Source organism: Balaenoptera physalus (assembly GCF_965194825.1).
Source record: "Balaenoptera physalus genome assembly, chromosome: 1".
NCBI classification, from domain to species: Eukaryota; Metazoa; Chordata; class Mammalia; order Artiodactyla; family Balaenopteridae; genus Balaenoptera; species Balaenoptera physalus.
The window spans coordinates 115,210,584-115,223,739 of NC_138882.1; the positions used below are offsets into that span (position 1 = coordinate 115,210,584).

At 36.8% G+C, this 13,156-nt stretch overlaps 1 protein-coding gene across 8 annotated transcripts in view; it reads right to left on the reverse strand.

Moving 5' to 3' along the window:
* RPAP2 (RNA polymerase II associated protein 2) overlaps nucleotides 1–13,156 on the reverse strand; it is a gene marked incomplete at its 5' end in the record, with an annotated part of 87,930 nt that overhangs the window by 60,422 nt on the left and 14,352 nt on the right. For all 8 annotated transcript variants that reach the window (XR_014268073.1, XR_014268074.1, XR_014268075.1 and 5 more), the window contains one exon: nucleotides 1,068–1,103. Coding sequence is in view for 4 of the 8 variants with exons in the window: in XM_082477330.1 (XP_082333456.1) it covers nucleotides 1,068–1,103 (36 nt within the window). The remainder of the gene's footprint in view (nucleotides 1–1,067; nucleotides 1,104–13,156) is intronic.

A 13,156-nucleotide genomic window follows, 5' to 3' on the forward strand; every position in this document is an offset into this window, starting at 1 on the left:
AGAGCAATTACCCTTAAGCAAATGCACATATAATAACTTTAAAAGATCAGGATGGCAAGGATTCTAGGTCAAGAAGCACTTGGAGGGTGGTGAAAGGGTATATGGGAACTCTCTACTTCTCGCACAATTTTTCTGTAAACCTAAAACTGCTCCCCGCAAAAGCCTATTACAATTTTTAAAAATAAAATGAAATAAAATAATTCAGCAATAAACAAAAAAGCATGCTTGGGGGAAGTGTAAAAGAAGAAGAAAAACAGTTGAAAATAAGGTTGTAGATGGGAATGGAGAAAAAAGATAAGTTCATTCAGTATTTTATAACATTTTTTAGTTAGAGTCTAGCCTACATAGCCACAGTCTCTTGTATCTGAAGTAAGTACAATTTCAAAAAACTCAGAACAACTCAATTTTCATGCATACTTTCTCTTGGAATTGTATGGTAATTATATTTTTCTATACTATTTTGAAGCTGTAAGTTAAAGATTTATAGCAAATAATAAATATCTCTCACTTGTGCTCAATTCCATCTAACTAAGGTAGTGACTAATAACTAGGAAAATTTATTCTGGAAGATAAAAGGATATGTTTTGAGAGATGATCATGGTTGGGCAAGCAATACCATGAGGAAAGTTTAGAAAAAAAAAATCACAACTTGGAATTTCTATTACTGCTTTAGACACTCTTTCAAATAATTAAATAACTGATATATTAATGTTTTGAAATTCTGTAAAACTATAAAAACCTTTCAACAAATGTAACTGGCACAATCTAGTTGACAAAGAAGCACAATATCTCAGATGGAAGCTGTGTTTGTGTCATATTTCAACAGGTTCAATTAGACTTCCTTGGTAGGAACAGCTGTACAGTAAATCATACAGATCAAACACATCACCTTACCATCACAAAAGAAAAAAAAGCTGTACAAGGCAAATATTTCTTTTTGTGGGCTAAATGGGCACTTACATAATGCATCAGCACAGGAAGTCCAAGAGTTCATATCACCTGGTTTACTCTTAATGCTTCTATTAACAAGAATACATAGAAGGTAAGTGATACTGATTCAACCATACCTTTGTCCTTCCTGTAGCAGCTGAAAATCAGGAGGTCTGTGACAAAAACACAGAAGTAAAAAATTGAAAGCAACTGATATGTCAAACACTTTCAAGTGTTTATTATAACCACTTTGGATAGAAAATATAATTAAAAGGAAATAGTTCATATAAAGATTTTTTAAAGAAAAACATTAAACTACAACATATTATAAAACTCATCCACAAGAAATACGAATTAATCTTTCTAATCCAAAATTTACTTACATTTCAGGACTAAGTTCAACTTCCACTAGCCCAATTAGGTTTTCCTTGACTAACCTGCTAAAGTAAATCTCTCCCTTCTCTAAATTCCAGAGTCATCATTGTCTGTAGAGTTAATACACATTAATCATGTGCTCTTCTATGACCTAACACAGAAATTTTATCTAAATGTCTTACTTTTCGTATGTTTAAGTCTAGTTTCTTAACTAGACTACAAGCTTGTTGAGGTCAGAGATTATTTTATTCAATATTATAATTCTCCTGTATTTCCTTTATATGGTCAATAAGACTTTTTGCCCTAATTTTGAGAAAGCAGTTGTATTGTAGCATGGATGTGAGGTATGTAGGTCAGGTGATTTAACTCTAGGAACAATTTTGCTATGCAATGCTAGAAATCACATATGGCTGGGCATTAAAAAGGGGGGAGGAAAAAGCTCTTAAAAAGCCAAATACAAAGAGGAACAAATATAATAGCAAATGAATCCAAGAGGACAGGAAAACTCTGTAAAGTGCTTCTGAAGTACTCAGAAAAAGTGGCTTCTAAAGACTACAAAACATGTTAAATAAAAGTAAATATTCAAAGAACTAAATAAATGGATCAATATTCTATGTGCACTGATAGAACGATTCAATATTGTCAAGAGGTTAGTTCTTCTCAAATTGATCTGTGATTCAATGCACTCCCAATCAAAATCCCTGCAAATTATTTTATGGATATTGACAAATTCATTCTAAAGTTTTTATGGAGAGGCAAAGATCCAAAATAGTTAACATAATATTGAAGGAGAAGGACAAAGTTGGAGAATTGACACTACCTGACTTTAAGATTTACTATAAAGCTACAGTAATCAAGACAGTGCAGTGTGGCACTGGTGAAAGAAGAGACAAAAAAGATCAGTGGAACAAAATAGAGAGACCAGAATAGACCCACAGGAATACAGTCATGATCTCTGACAAAAGAACAAAGGCAACACAATGGAGAAAATATAGTCTTTTCCACAAGTGATGTTCCACATGCAAAAAAATTAATCTAGACACAGACCTTACACTCTTCACAAAAATTAACTCAAAATGGATCACAGACTTAAAAAGTAAAATGCAAAACTATAAAACTCCTAGAAGAGGGACTACCCTGGTGGTCCAGTGGTTAGGACTCCATGCTTCCACTGCAGCACTGCAGGGGACCCAGGTTTGATCCCTGGTTGGGGAACTAAGACCTTGTGTGCTGCTTGGTGTGGCCAATAAATAAATAAATAAATAAAATTTAAAAACATCAACAACAAAACACAACAACAAAACTCCTAGAAGATAATACAGGAGAAAACCTTGATGACTTTTTAGATACACACCAAAGGCATGATCCATGAAAAAAGAATTGATAAGTCAGACTTCATTAAAATTAAAAGTTTCTGTTTTGTGAAAAATACTGTCAACAGAATAAAAAGATAAGACACAGACTAGGAGAAAACATTTGCAAAACACATATCTGATAAAGGACTGTTATCGAAAATATCAAAGCATACTTAAAACTCAACAGTAAGAAAACAAGCAACTCAATTAAAAAGTGGGCCCAAGGCCTTAACAGATACCTCACCAAAGAAGATAAACAGATGGTAAATAAGCATATGAAAAGATGCTCTACAACAGCAGTCCCCAACCTTTTTGGCACCAGGGACTGGTTTTGTGGAAGTTAATTTTTCCACGGACCAGGATGGGGGGATGGTTTCGGGATGGCTCAAATGCATTACATTTATTGTGCACTTTAATTCTATTATTATTTACATTGTAATATATAATAAAATACAACTCACCATAATGCAGAATCAGTGGGAGCCCTGAGCTTGTTTTCACTTGCCACTCACTGATAGGGTTTTTTGTTTTTGTTTTTGTTTTTGTTTTTTACTGATAGGGTTTTGATGAGTCTGCAAGCAATTGATTTATTACGGTCTCTGTGCAGTCAAACCTCTCTGCTAATGATAATCTGTAGTTGCAGCCACTCCCCAGCACTAGCATCACCACCTCAGCTCCACCTCAGATCATCAGGCATTAGATTCTTATAAGGAGCACGTAACCTAGATCCCTTGCGTGTGTAGTTCACAGTAGGGTTCAAGCTCCTATGAGAACCTAATGCCGCTGCTGATCTGACAGGAGGCAGAGCTCAGGCGGTAATGTGAGCAATGAGGAGCGGCTGTAAATACAGACGAAGCTTCACTCGCTCGCCCACCCGCTGCTCACCTCCTGCTGTGCAGCCCAGTTCCTAACAGGCCACAGACCAGTATTGGTCTGTGGTCCGGGGGTTGGGGACCCCTGCTCTACATAAGTCATCAGGGAAATGCAAATTAATACAACAAGATACCACTATACATCTATTAGAATAACCAAAATCCAGAACACTGACAAGATCAAAGGGTCTGAATGTTTGTGTCCCTTCACCCCCAAATCATATGTTAAATCCTAATCCAGGGCTTCCCTGGTGGTGCAGTGGTTAAGGATCCACCTGCCAATGCAGGGGACACAGGTTCCAGCCCTGGTCCAGGAAGATCCCACATGCCGTGGAGCAACGAAGCCCATGCGCCACAACTACTGAGCCTGCGCTCTAGAGCCGGTGAGCCACAACTACTGAGCCTGTGTGCCACAACTACTGAAGCCTGTGCGCCTAGAGCCCGTGCTCTGCAACAAGAGAAGCCACTGCAACGAGAAGCCTGCGCACCGCAATGAAGAGCAGCTCCCACTCACCACAACTAGAGAAAGCCGCGCGCAGCAACGAAGACCCAACGCAGCCATAAAAAAAAAAAAAATCCTAACCCAATGTGATACTATTAGGAGATGGGGCCTTTGGGAGGTGATTAGGTCATGAGGGCAAATATTTCCTGAATGGGATTAGTGTCTTTATAAGAGAGGCCAGAGAGATCCCTTCCCATTCTACCATGTGAGGACATAACCAGAAGTCTTCAACCCAGAAGAGGTGCTCACCCACCCATACTGGCACCCTGACCTCAGATTTAAAACCTCTATAGCTGTGAGAAGAAATTCCTCTTGTTTTTAAGCTACCCAATCCATGCTATTTTGTTATAGCAGCCTGAACAGACTAAGACATGCACAAAAGACCTCACCAAAGAAGATATACAGCTGGCAAACAAGCATATGAAAAGATGCTCCACCTCATATATCATCAGAGAAATGCATATTAAAATAATAATGAGATATTACTACACACCTATTAGAACAGCCAAAATCCAGAGCACTGACACCATCAAATGTTGGTGAGGATGTGAAGCAACAGAAACTCTCACTCACTGCTGGTGGGAATGCAAAATGATACAATCACTTTGGAAGACATCTTAGAGACGTCTTACAAAACTAAACATACTCTAACCATACAATCCAGAAATCATACGCCTTGGTATTTACCCAAAGGAATTGAAAACATGTCTATACAAAAAACTGTATGCTATGTTTACAGCAGCTCTATTCATATTTGCCAAAACTTGGAAGCAACCAAGATGTTCTTCACTAAGTAAAGGGATAAATACTATGGTACATTCAGACAATGAAATATTATTCAGTGCTAAAAAGCAATGAGATAGCAAGCTATGAAAAGACAGGGAGAAACTTAAATGCTTTTTACTAAGTGACAGAATCCAGTTTGAAAAGCCTACATACTATAGGACTCCAACTATATGACATTCTGGAAAAGGTAAAACTATGGTGACAGTAAAAAGATAAGGGGTTACAGAGGTTTGGGGGTAGGAGACGAACAGATGGAGCATAGAGGATTCTTAGGGCTATAAAACTACTCTGTATGACACTGTAATGGTAGATTCAAGTCATTATACATTTGTCCAAACCCAAAAGTGTACAACACTAAGAGTGAACCCTAATGTAAACCATGGATGTGGGTGGTAATGATGTGTCAATGCAGGCTCATCAATGGTAAGAAATGTACCATTTTGATGGGGGATGCTGATAATGGGGGAGGTTATGCATGTGTGTGGGCAGGGGGTTTATGGGAAATCTCTGAACCTTCCTCTCCATTTTGCTGTGAACCCAAAATTGCTCAAAAAACAAAGTCAATTGGGACTTCCCTGGTGGTGCAGTGGTTAAGACTCTGAGCTCCCAATGCAGAGGGCCTGGGTTTGATCCCTGGTCAGGGAACTAGATCCCACATGCGTGTCACAACTGAGAGTTCCCATGCTGCAACTAAGGCACCAGCGAGCCGCAACTAAGGCACTGGTGAGCCACAACTAAGGAGCCGGTGAGCTGCAACTAAAGAGCATGTGAGCGCAACTAAGGAGCCGGTGAGCCGCAACTAAGGAGCCCGCCTGCCGCAACTAAGACCCAGTGCAACTAAATAAATTAATTTAAAAAAATAATAAAAGTAAAAAACAAAGTCAATTAATAGAAAAATATACAAGAAAATAGGTGTGCACTAAAGAGAAGCTAAGGCACTGAACATAAATCCCATTTAAAGGGCAAAATAGGGCTGTAATGAAGGTCATATTGCAAAAACCTTTGATTAAAAAAAGTCAAGTTACAAACATTAAATGCTAGAGAGGGTGTGGAGAAAAGGGAACCCTCCTGCACTGTTGGTGGGAATGTAAATTGATACAGCCACTATGGAGAACAGTATGGAGGTTCCTTAAAAAACTAAAAATAGAACTACCATATGACCCAGCAATCCCACTACTGTGCATATACCCAGAGAAAACCATAATTCAAAAAGATACATGCATCCCAATGTTCAATGCAGCACTACTTACAATAGCCAGGACATGGAAGCAACCTAAATGTCCATCAACAGAGGAATGGATAAAGAAGATGTGGTATATATATACAATGGAATACTACTCAGCCATAAAAAGGAACGAAACTGTGTCATTTGCAGAGATGTGGATGGACCTAGAGACCGTCATACAGAGTAAGTCAGAAAGATAAAAACAAATATCGTATATTAATGCATATATGTGGAATCTAGGAAAATGGTATAGATGATCTTATTTGCAAAGCAGAAATAGAGACACAGACGTAGAGAACAAACATATGGACACCAAGGGGGGAGAAGGGGTGGGATGATTTGGGAGATTGGGATTTATATACATACACTACTATGTATAAAACAGATAACTAATGAGAACCTATGCACAGAGAACTCTACTCAGTGCTCTGTGGTGACCTAAATGGGAAGGAAATCCAAAAGAGAAGGGATATATGTATACATATAGCTGATTCACTTTGCTGTGCAGCAGAAATACAATATTGTAAAGCAACTATACTCCAATAAAAATTAATTAAAAAAAAAAGTCAAGGTAAATGGATAGATGGAACTAGAAGTCATTTGAGTTATTACATTTAAAGGTTACCAATCAAAAATATCAGTTCCAAGTATTTTTCTATACAATTAAACATCACAGCATCAATCATATAACTACTGCCTAGATAATCCATTCATCTTTTGTTCAGTCGCAAGCATACAAGGCACTGCAGGGAATGGATTTGTTGCCAATCCTCTCCTTAGCTATGGGAGGCATTGCTAACTGATAAGGCATTCTTTCCCATTAAGCATCTAAGTACCACACATCAGGAGGCGTACATCCCTGCTCTAGAGATTTCCCTGCAGTTCAGGAATTCCCCCAAGACCAATAATAACAAATTTAGAAGAAAAAGACAAAACAAGGCAATAGGCAGTAACTTCCCTGACAGTAAAAATTTAATCTATTTTTTCTTCTTCCTTAGTCCTTCAGCCAATCGAGGTGTGTCCTTTCCCAATCATCCAAATTACCCTGTTTACCCTCCTTCTTCCCACTCACGAAAACTCTAGTCACAGAAGCTACCTTGGTTTGGTGTTACTCAAAGAAAACAAATGACACTGCTTGGATGGTGACTAGCCTTGACTACTCCAGGGGATATTTATAACTCCCATTAAGAGCTTTTTTAGCATACTAAATAATATGCTAACATTTACAACAGAGTGTTTTACTGCCTGTTGACTACTTCCTCCCACTTCCATTTGTAGTTCTCTCACTCTTCCTATCCCACTTCCCCGCCCAAGTCTTCCTGGCTAAAATTATCAAGGTTCAGTACCATGCAGCTGTCTGGTATTTGGTCCTACACCAGGATCTGAGTATCACTGTAGGGAAAAAAAATATGTGTAGACACAGTGATTCTCAATTGGATTCTTACACTAACTAAATGGCTAACCTGCAAATGCAGGGTATATTCCATCATTCAACAAATTCCTTCAAAAATAAAATTCTGAACTATTATATGTACGGACTATGTTGGGTATGTTAAGTAATACAAAGAATAGGTTCCTATTTTTAAGGACATTACAATTTAGTAGGAGGAAAGCATGTGTTCCAAGAGACTTATAAATAATAATCCTCATAAGAATGATATAGCTACTACTACCATCCCACATTACAGATAAAAAGACCGAGTACTGAAAGACTGACTAATGTGCCGAAAGTCACACAGCTAGTAAGTGGTAAAGCCAGGAATCCCAGCCAGCCAGAATGGCTCATAAGAACTATACTCTTGTATCATATAATTCATGAGAGAGCGATGAGCTGCTCCAGAAAATTAGAGAAGAAAGAAAAACTTCTGGCTGAGCCAATGAAGAAAAGCTTCAGACTCAGCTGGGCCTATAAAGATCAATATAGTTTGTATATAGAGGCATTTGAGGCTAATCCTATGGATTTTACTCTGAGGTTTTACTCCACAAACCTCTCTCCCTTTTTTCTCTTTCCTTTCAGTAAACTACCATGCTTAAACTTAGCCCATCTCTTAAACAAACAAACACACAAAACAACCCTGTCCTTGAGCCATACAATCCCTCCCCCTTTCATCGTCAGACTTCTTTAAAGAAGTCTGCACTCATCATTTCCAATTCCGTATCTCCTCTTCAGTCGTCAACCCTCTGCCTCCTGGAATCTGTATGCATTACTCTACTGAAATGGCTCTTGCTAAGATCACCAATTACCATAGGACTGCTAAATCTAAAGGATATTTTTCAGGATTTTTTTTTCCTTTTTAAAGTACAGGAAAAAGAATTAGAATGAAAGGAGAGTTTGAAAGAATAAGAAAATAGGAATAAACCATAAAGCAAGGCCTTGGTGAGAGGAGAACAGAATCGGTAACACAGAGGTACTATATTAGCAACGAGGAGGCAGAGAAATGAGAGAGCATATGAAGAAAATAATGTTGAAGGAGCTTCTGGTGGATGCCCTCAATCATTTCAGTTAAGTAGTAGGTTATATCTACTATGAGTTGGGGGTGGGGTTCAAAGTTTAAGGAGAGGAGAAAAGGTCTGAATGTATCATAGTCATTAAGAAACAAAGAATAAACACGTGAAGACACTGTTGAGACTAGACAGAATGAACTGGAACAGGGTCACAGGAATGCAAAGAGTGCAGGCTTTGGTGCCAGACAAATCTGCGTTTAAATCCCAAATCTATATATATAAGCTAAGTGTTCTTGAGAGAGTCACTAAACCTCTCTAAGCCTCAGTTTCACCATCCATAAAATGGGTAATGGTACTTCCCCAGGGATGTTGTGAGGATTGAATTAAATGAGACAGCATATCGAAAGTGCTAATGATCTTATTTGAGAACTTTACCCAATAATCTTCAGCAACAGAAAAGAAGGATGACTGAAGCTTGGGAAGGGTGGACATGGTAGAAGTTAAGGGAGAAAGAATCTGGGATCGTTTGAGAGGATGACATTACAACTGCTGACAGTGGAACTCAAGAAAACGAATTTAATGAGGGTCTGCCAACCTAGAAGAATAGAGCTGAGGTAGAGACAGGAGGTCACAAGGAGGTCACAAAGCACACTCAGGAGTGACAGATGTAGATGAGACAGAGGTTGTGGTCAGAGACGGGAAGCTCTTATTTCAAGATCTTGGAGGCAGAATGGTTCCACATAAGAATGAGGTCCAAGCATGGCTGAATCAAGGGGTAATAAAAATGTAAACATTATTCTAAATCATGAATACAATTTAAGTAGTTTTATGAGAAATCTCCAGCAATACAACTTGATAGTTTTTTAGAAAAACACTAAGAATTAAAAGAAAATTCAATCTGTAATGAAGGGGAAAATTAGCATATATTGATTGCTTATTATATGGTAAGTGAATTTTTTTTTAAATTGTGGTAAAATATACATTACATAAAATTGACATTTAAACCATTTTTAGTTACAGTTCAGTGGTATCAAGTACATTCACACTGTTGTGCAACTATCACCATCTCCAGGACCTTTTCATCTTCCCACACTTTCTGCTACATGGTTATATATATTATTTCATTTAATCTTCACATAACTAACAACTTTATTTTTATAGATGAGGAAACTGAAGCTCTGAGGGGTTAACTGAATTCCTAAGATCACTACACGTATAGAGTAGTAAATCTAGGATTTGAATTTAGGTCTTTCAAAGTCTAAGTTCTCTCTTTCTAACATGATGCCTCTAATTAAAGCCAGAAAAAGGAACCCCAAAAGTTGTGAGGATACCATCTTTACTTATCCCCTCCCAAAGGAATTCAATATACTTTACTATTTTCCTCTCCTTTGTTTCAGTTTTCTGACTTCACATAAAGAAAACTACGTTGAACATTGTTTCTAGATGCTTTATGAGTGCCTTTAATACTCTCTGATTCCTAATCTATAAAAGGGAGAATGGCACCTGACACTAAGATAAACCAAAATTGAGTTTAATGAGGTACTGGACAAAAGGTTCAATATAAAATTCAGTTTGTTTTTGCTATGAGCTGTTTTAGAAACAAGGCACCAAGTTACATTGCTCTTTCTTTTCTATCCTTTTTTAGATGAAATTCAAAAGCTTTTTCTTTGTTAAAAGTACCATTTCTCATCAATCTAAGTATCTTCCATTCCTTTCAAAGTTTACGTGTCCTGAGACATTTAATTCAGATAAGCTCAATTTAAAAAATAAGTAACTATCTTAGTTAAAGAATACCTTCAAGCTCGTTCTTCATAAACATTTTCACATTATTTTCACTAAAGTACAAATTAGATGATTAACTGTAACTTTAGCAAAGTACATCTAAAACTAGAAATAGCACGCCAAAAGACCTTGGTGTGTGTGTATCACTTAGAATATGTGTATTATATATAAACCAACAAAAGCAGCAGGCTACAATTCCCCCCTGTGGTGGGAATTTTTCAAATACAATATGAAACATGTTAAAACCTGTTTCAGAAAGTTTTTATTCTGTCTACCAAGCAACACTATTCAGGAAGAGGTTATAGAAGTTGTTCTGCAGAGGTTTTTGGCTTCCGCACCTCTGAGATTATACTGTTTATTGCTAAGAAGCATGTGTGAAAATCCCCTACTCTGGGCCACATGATGGCGCTTTTAGCTCTGTCAGCATTAACCATTCACCCCAATTTCATCTTCTAAATCAAAATTTGATTCTAAACATTTGTCCTTCCTTCTCAGCTTTAACTCCTGATTTTTTAATGTTACAATTCAAGAAATTTCCCTCCTTCAAAGACTTGTCAGAGCCTACAGTCAACCAAACAGGATTTATAAATGTAACTATATGACTACCTAAACGAGCATACTGTCTCAGAGGAACAAAGCTGTATGTGGTCTGTTTCTGGTCACCAAGTGGGTGAAAAATTTCTAACTCACAACATGAGACGCATCATACTGCGTCATGGTCAATGTTTTGTCTCTGACAGAGCATCAGGAGACATTTTGTGTAAAGCACTGCTGTTATCCATGACATTAAAGATATACTCCAGATATTTTTACCTTAATAACGAAAACGAAGGACTATAAAACCTCTAAGACCCTTTTTGACTCCAAAGCCTCAACAGAAGTATGGAGGTAGAATTCATGAATTTGTCTAAGTTTTTCTTAAATTGATTTATACGTCTTTACCAATGAGATAGTGAGTTTATTATGGTACAAAATAGTTTCTTATAAATTTATCTTATAGTAAATTTTACTATAGGTTTTAGTATTTTAGAATCTGGTGAATAAATTTTTTTAGCTTTCACAATAATGTAAGAAAAAACAAATTGAGTCAAATTGTCAAATTGAATATTCTATTTCCGAATGGTATGTAAGACCATGGTGTCCCTAAAGATGTAAACTTCAAGTTGTTCTGGACATACTATAAAATATAAAATATTCTTGGTTTTTCTTCATAATTTAGAAACTTAAATTCAATCCTTTATCAGTCTTTACCTTTTACAGACTGAAGAGTTCAAATTTATTTAGTCAGTAATTTGTATTCTAATACTGTATTCTGTACTCTTAAATGAGACAGACTTCTCTACAAGGTGGTATAAATTTCCCTAGGCTTATACTGATCATTTTAATTTTCATCATTTTTATCAATGAGACATTTCCTTACCTAGAAAACTTTCACTATAGCAGCACTGACTGACTTAGAATTGTAAAACATTAGAACTAAAGGGAACTAAGGTTAAATGCAACTTTCTACTTACAAATGAGGAAAATAAGATTCAGTGCTGGTAACAGACTTTCTTACAGTAAAAAAACTAAAAATCTAAGCTAGATCCAACAAAACAGTGCTCTTAAAACTACAGATCAGGGGCTTCCCTGGTGGCACAGTGGTTAAGAATCCGCCTGCCAACGCAGGGGACATGGGTTCTATCCCTGGTCTGGGAAGATCCCACATGCCGCGGAGCAACTAAGCCCGTGCGTGACAACTACTGAGCCTGCGCTCTAGAGCCTGCGAGCCACAACTACTGAGCCTGCATGCCACAACTACTGAAGCCGGTGCGCCTAGAGCTCATGCTCCACAATAAGAAGCCCACACACTGCAATGAAGAGCATCCCCCACTCACCACAACTAGAGAAAGCCCACGTGCAGCAAAGAAGACCCAATGCAGCCAAACATAAAATAAATAAAATAAATTTATAAAAACAAACAAACAAAAACTACAGATCAGGACCAACCAATTAAGGGGGTTGCTACCAGCATTTCAAAAAAGCAACAGAGTAGAAAATATCAGAGGCTTTTCATGTAGTGAGGATAAAAATTGTTTCCTAAAACTTTTGCTTCAGTTCTATGTATGTGCTGGATAATGTAAAATGCATTTATTACAGTGGTCAAAAATTTTGGAAATCATTCATGGATACAGAGAACAAACAAATGTCGATGAAATAGGTGAAGAGTAGATTAAGAGGTACAAACCTCCAGTTATAAAATAAAGAAGCCATAGAGATGTAAAGTACAGCATGAGGAATATGTTCAATAATATTGTAATAACTTTGTATGCGGACTGATGGTTAATGGACTTATTGTGGTGATCATTCCATAACGTATGGAAATGTCAAATCACCATGTAGTATACCTGAAACTAATATAATACTATATGTCAACTATATTTCGATTAAAGAAAGATTTTGGAAGTCATTACAATAAAATAACTGATTCTTTGAGTGAATTTTAAAATTTATTATTATTTTTAAATTATAATAAAAATAGTACTTATATTAATAAAATTATAACTTAAAATTATGATGGTGATATAGCTTATTATTTATTACAACTCACTCTAAGCTAATAAAAATATCTGCATTAGATACTTAATGCTGCCATCCAAAAAAAAGCCATTTTTCCCCTTTAAAAGAAGATAGGTTATGAATATTATACCCCATACTATATGTGAACAGACTTTCTTTAAAATACATTTCTGTAGAGCTTATATGTACAATAGCTAGACAAGCTTTTTAAACGAATACTGAATTCCAGAATTCTGATCATTAGCACACATAAAAATATCAAACATTCTCTGTGAAAACACAGTGACCTCTAGTGGATTAGATAAACTGACATAATCCTTGCCCC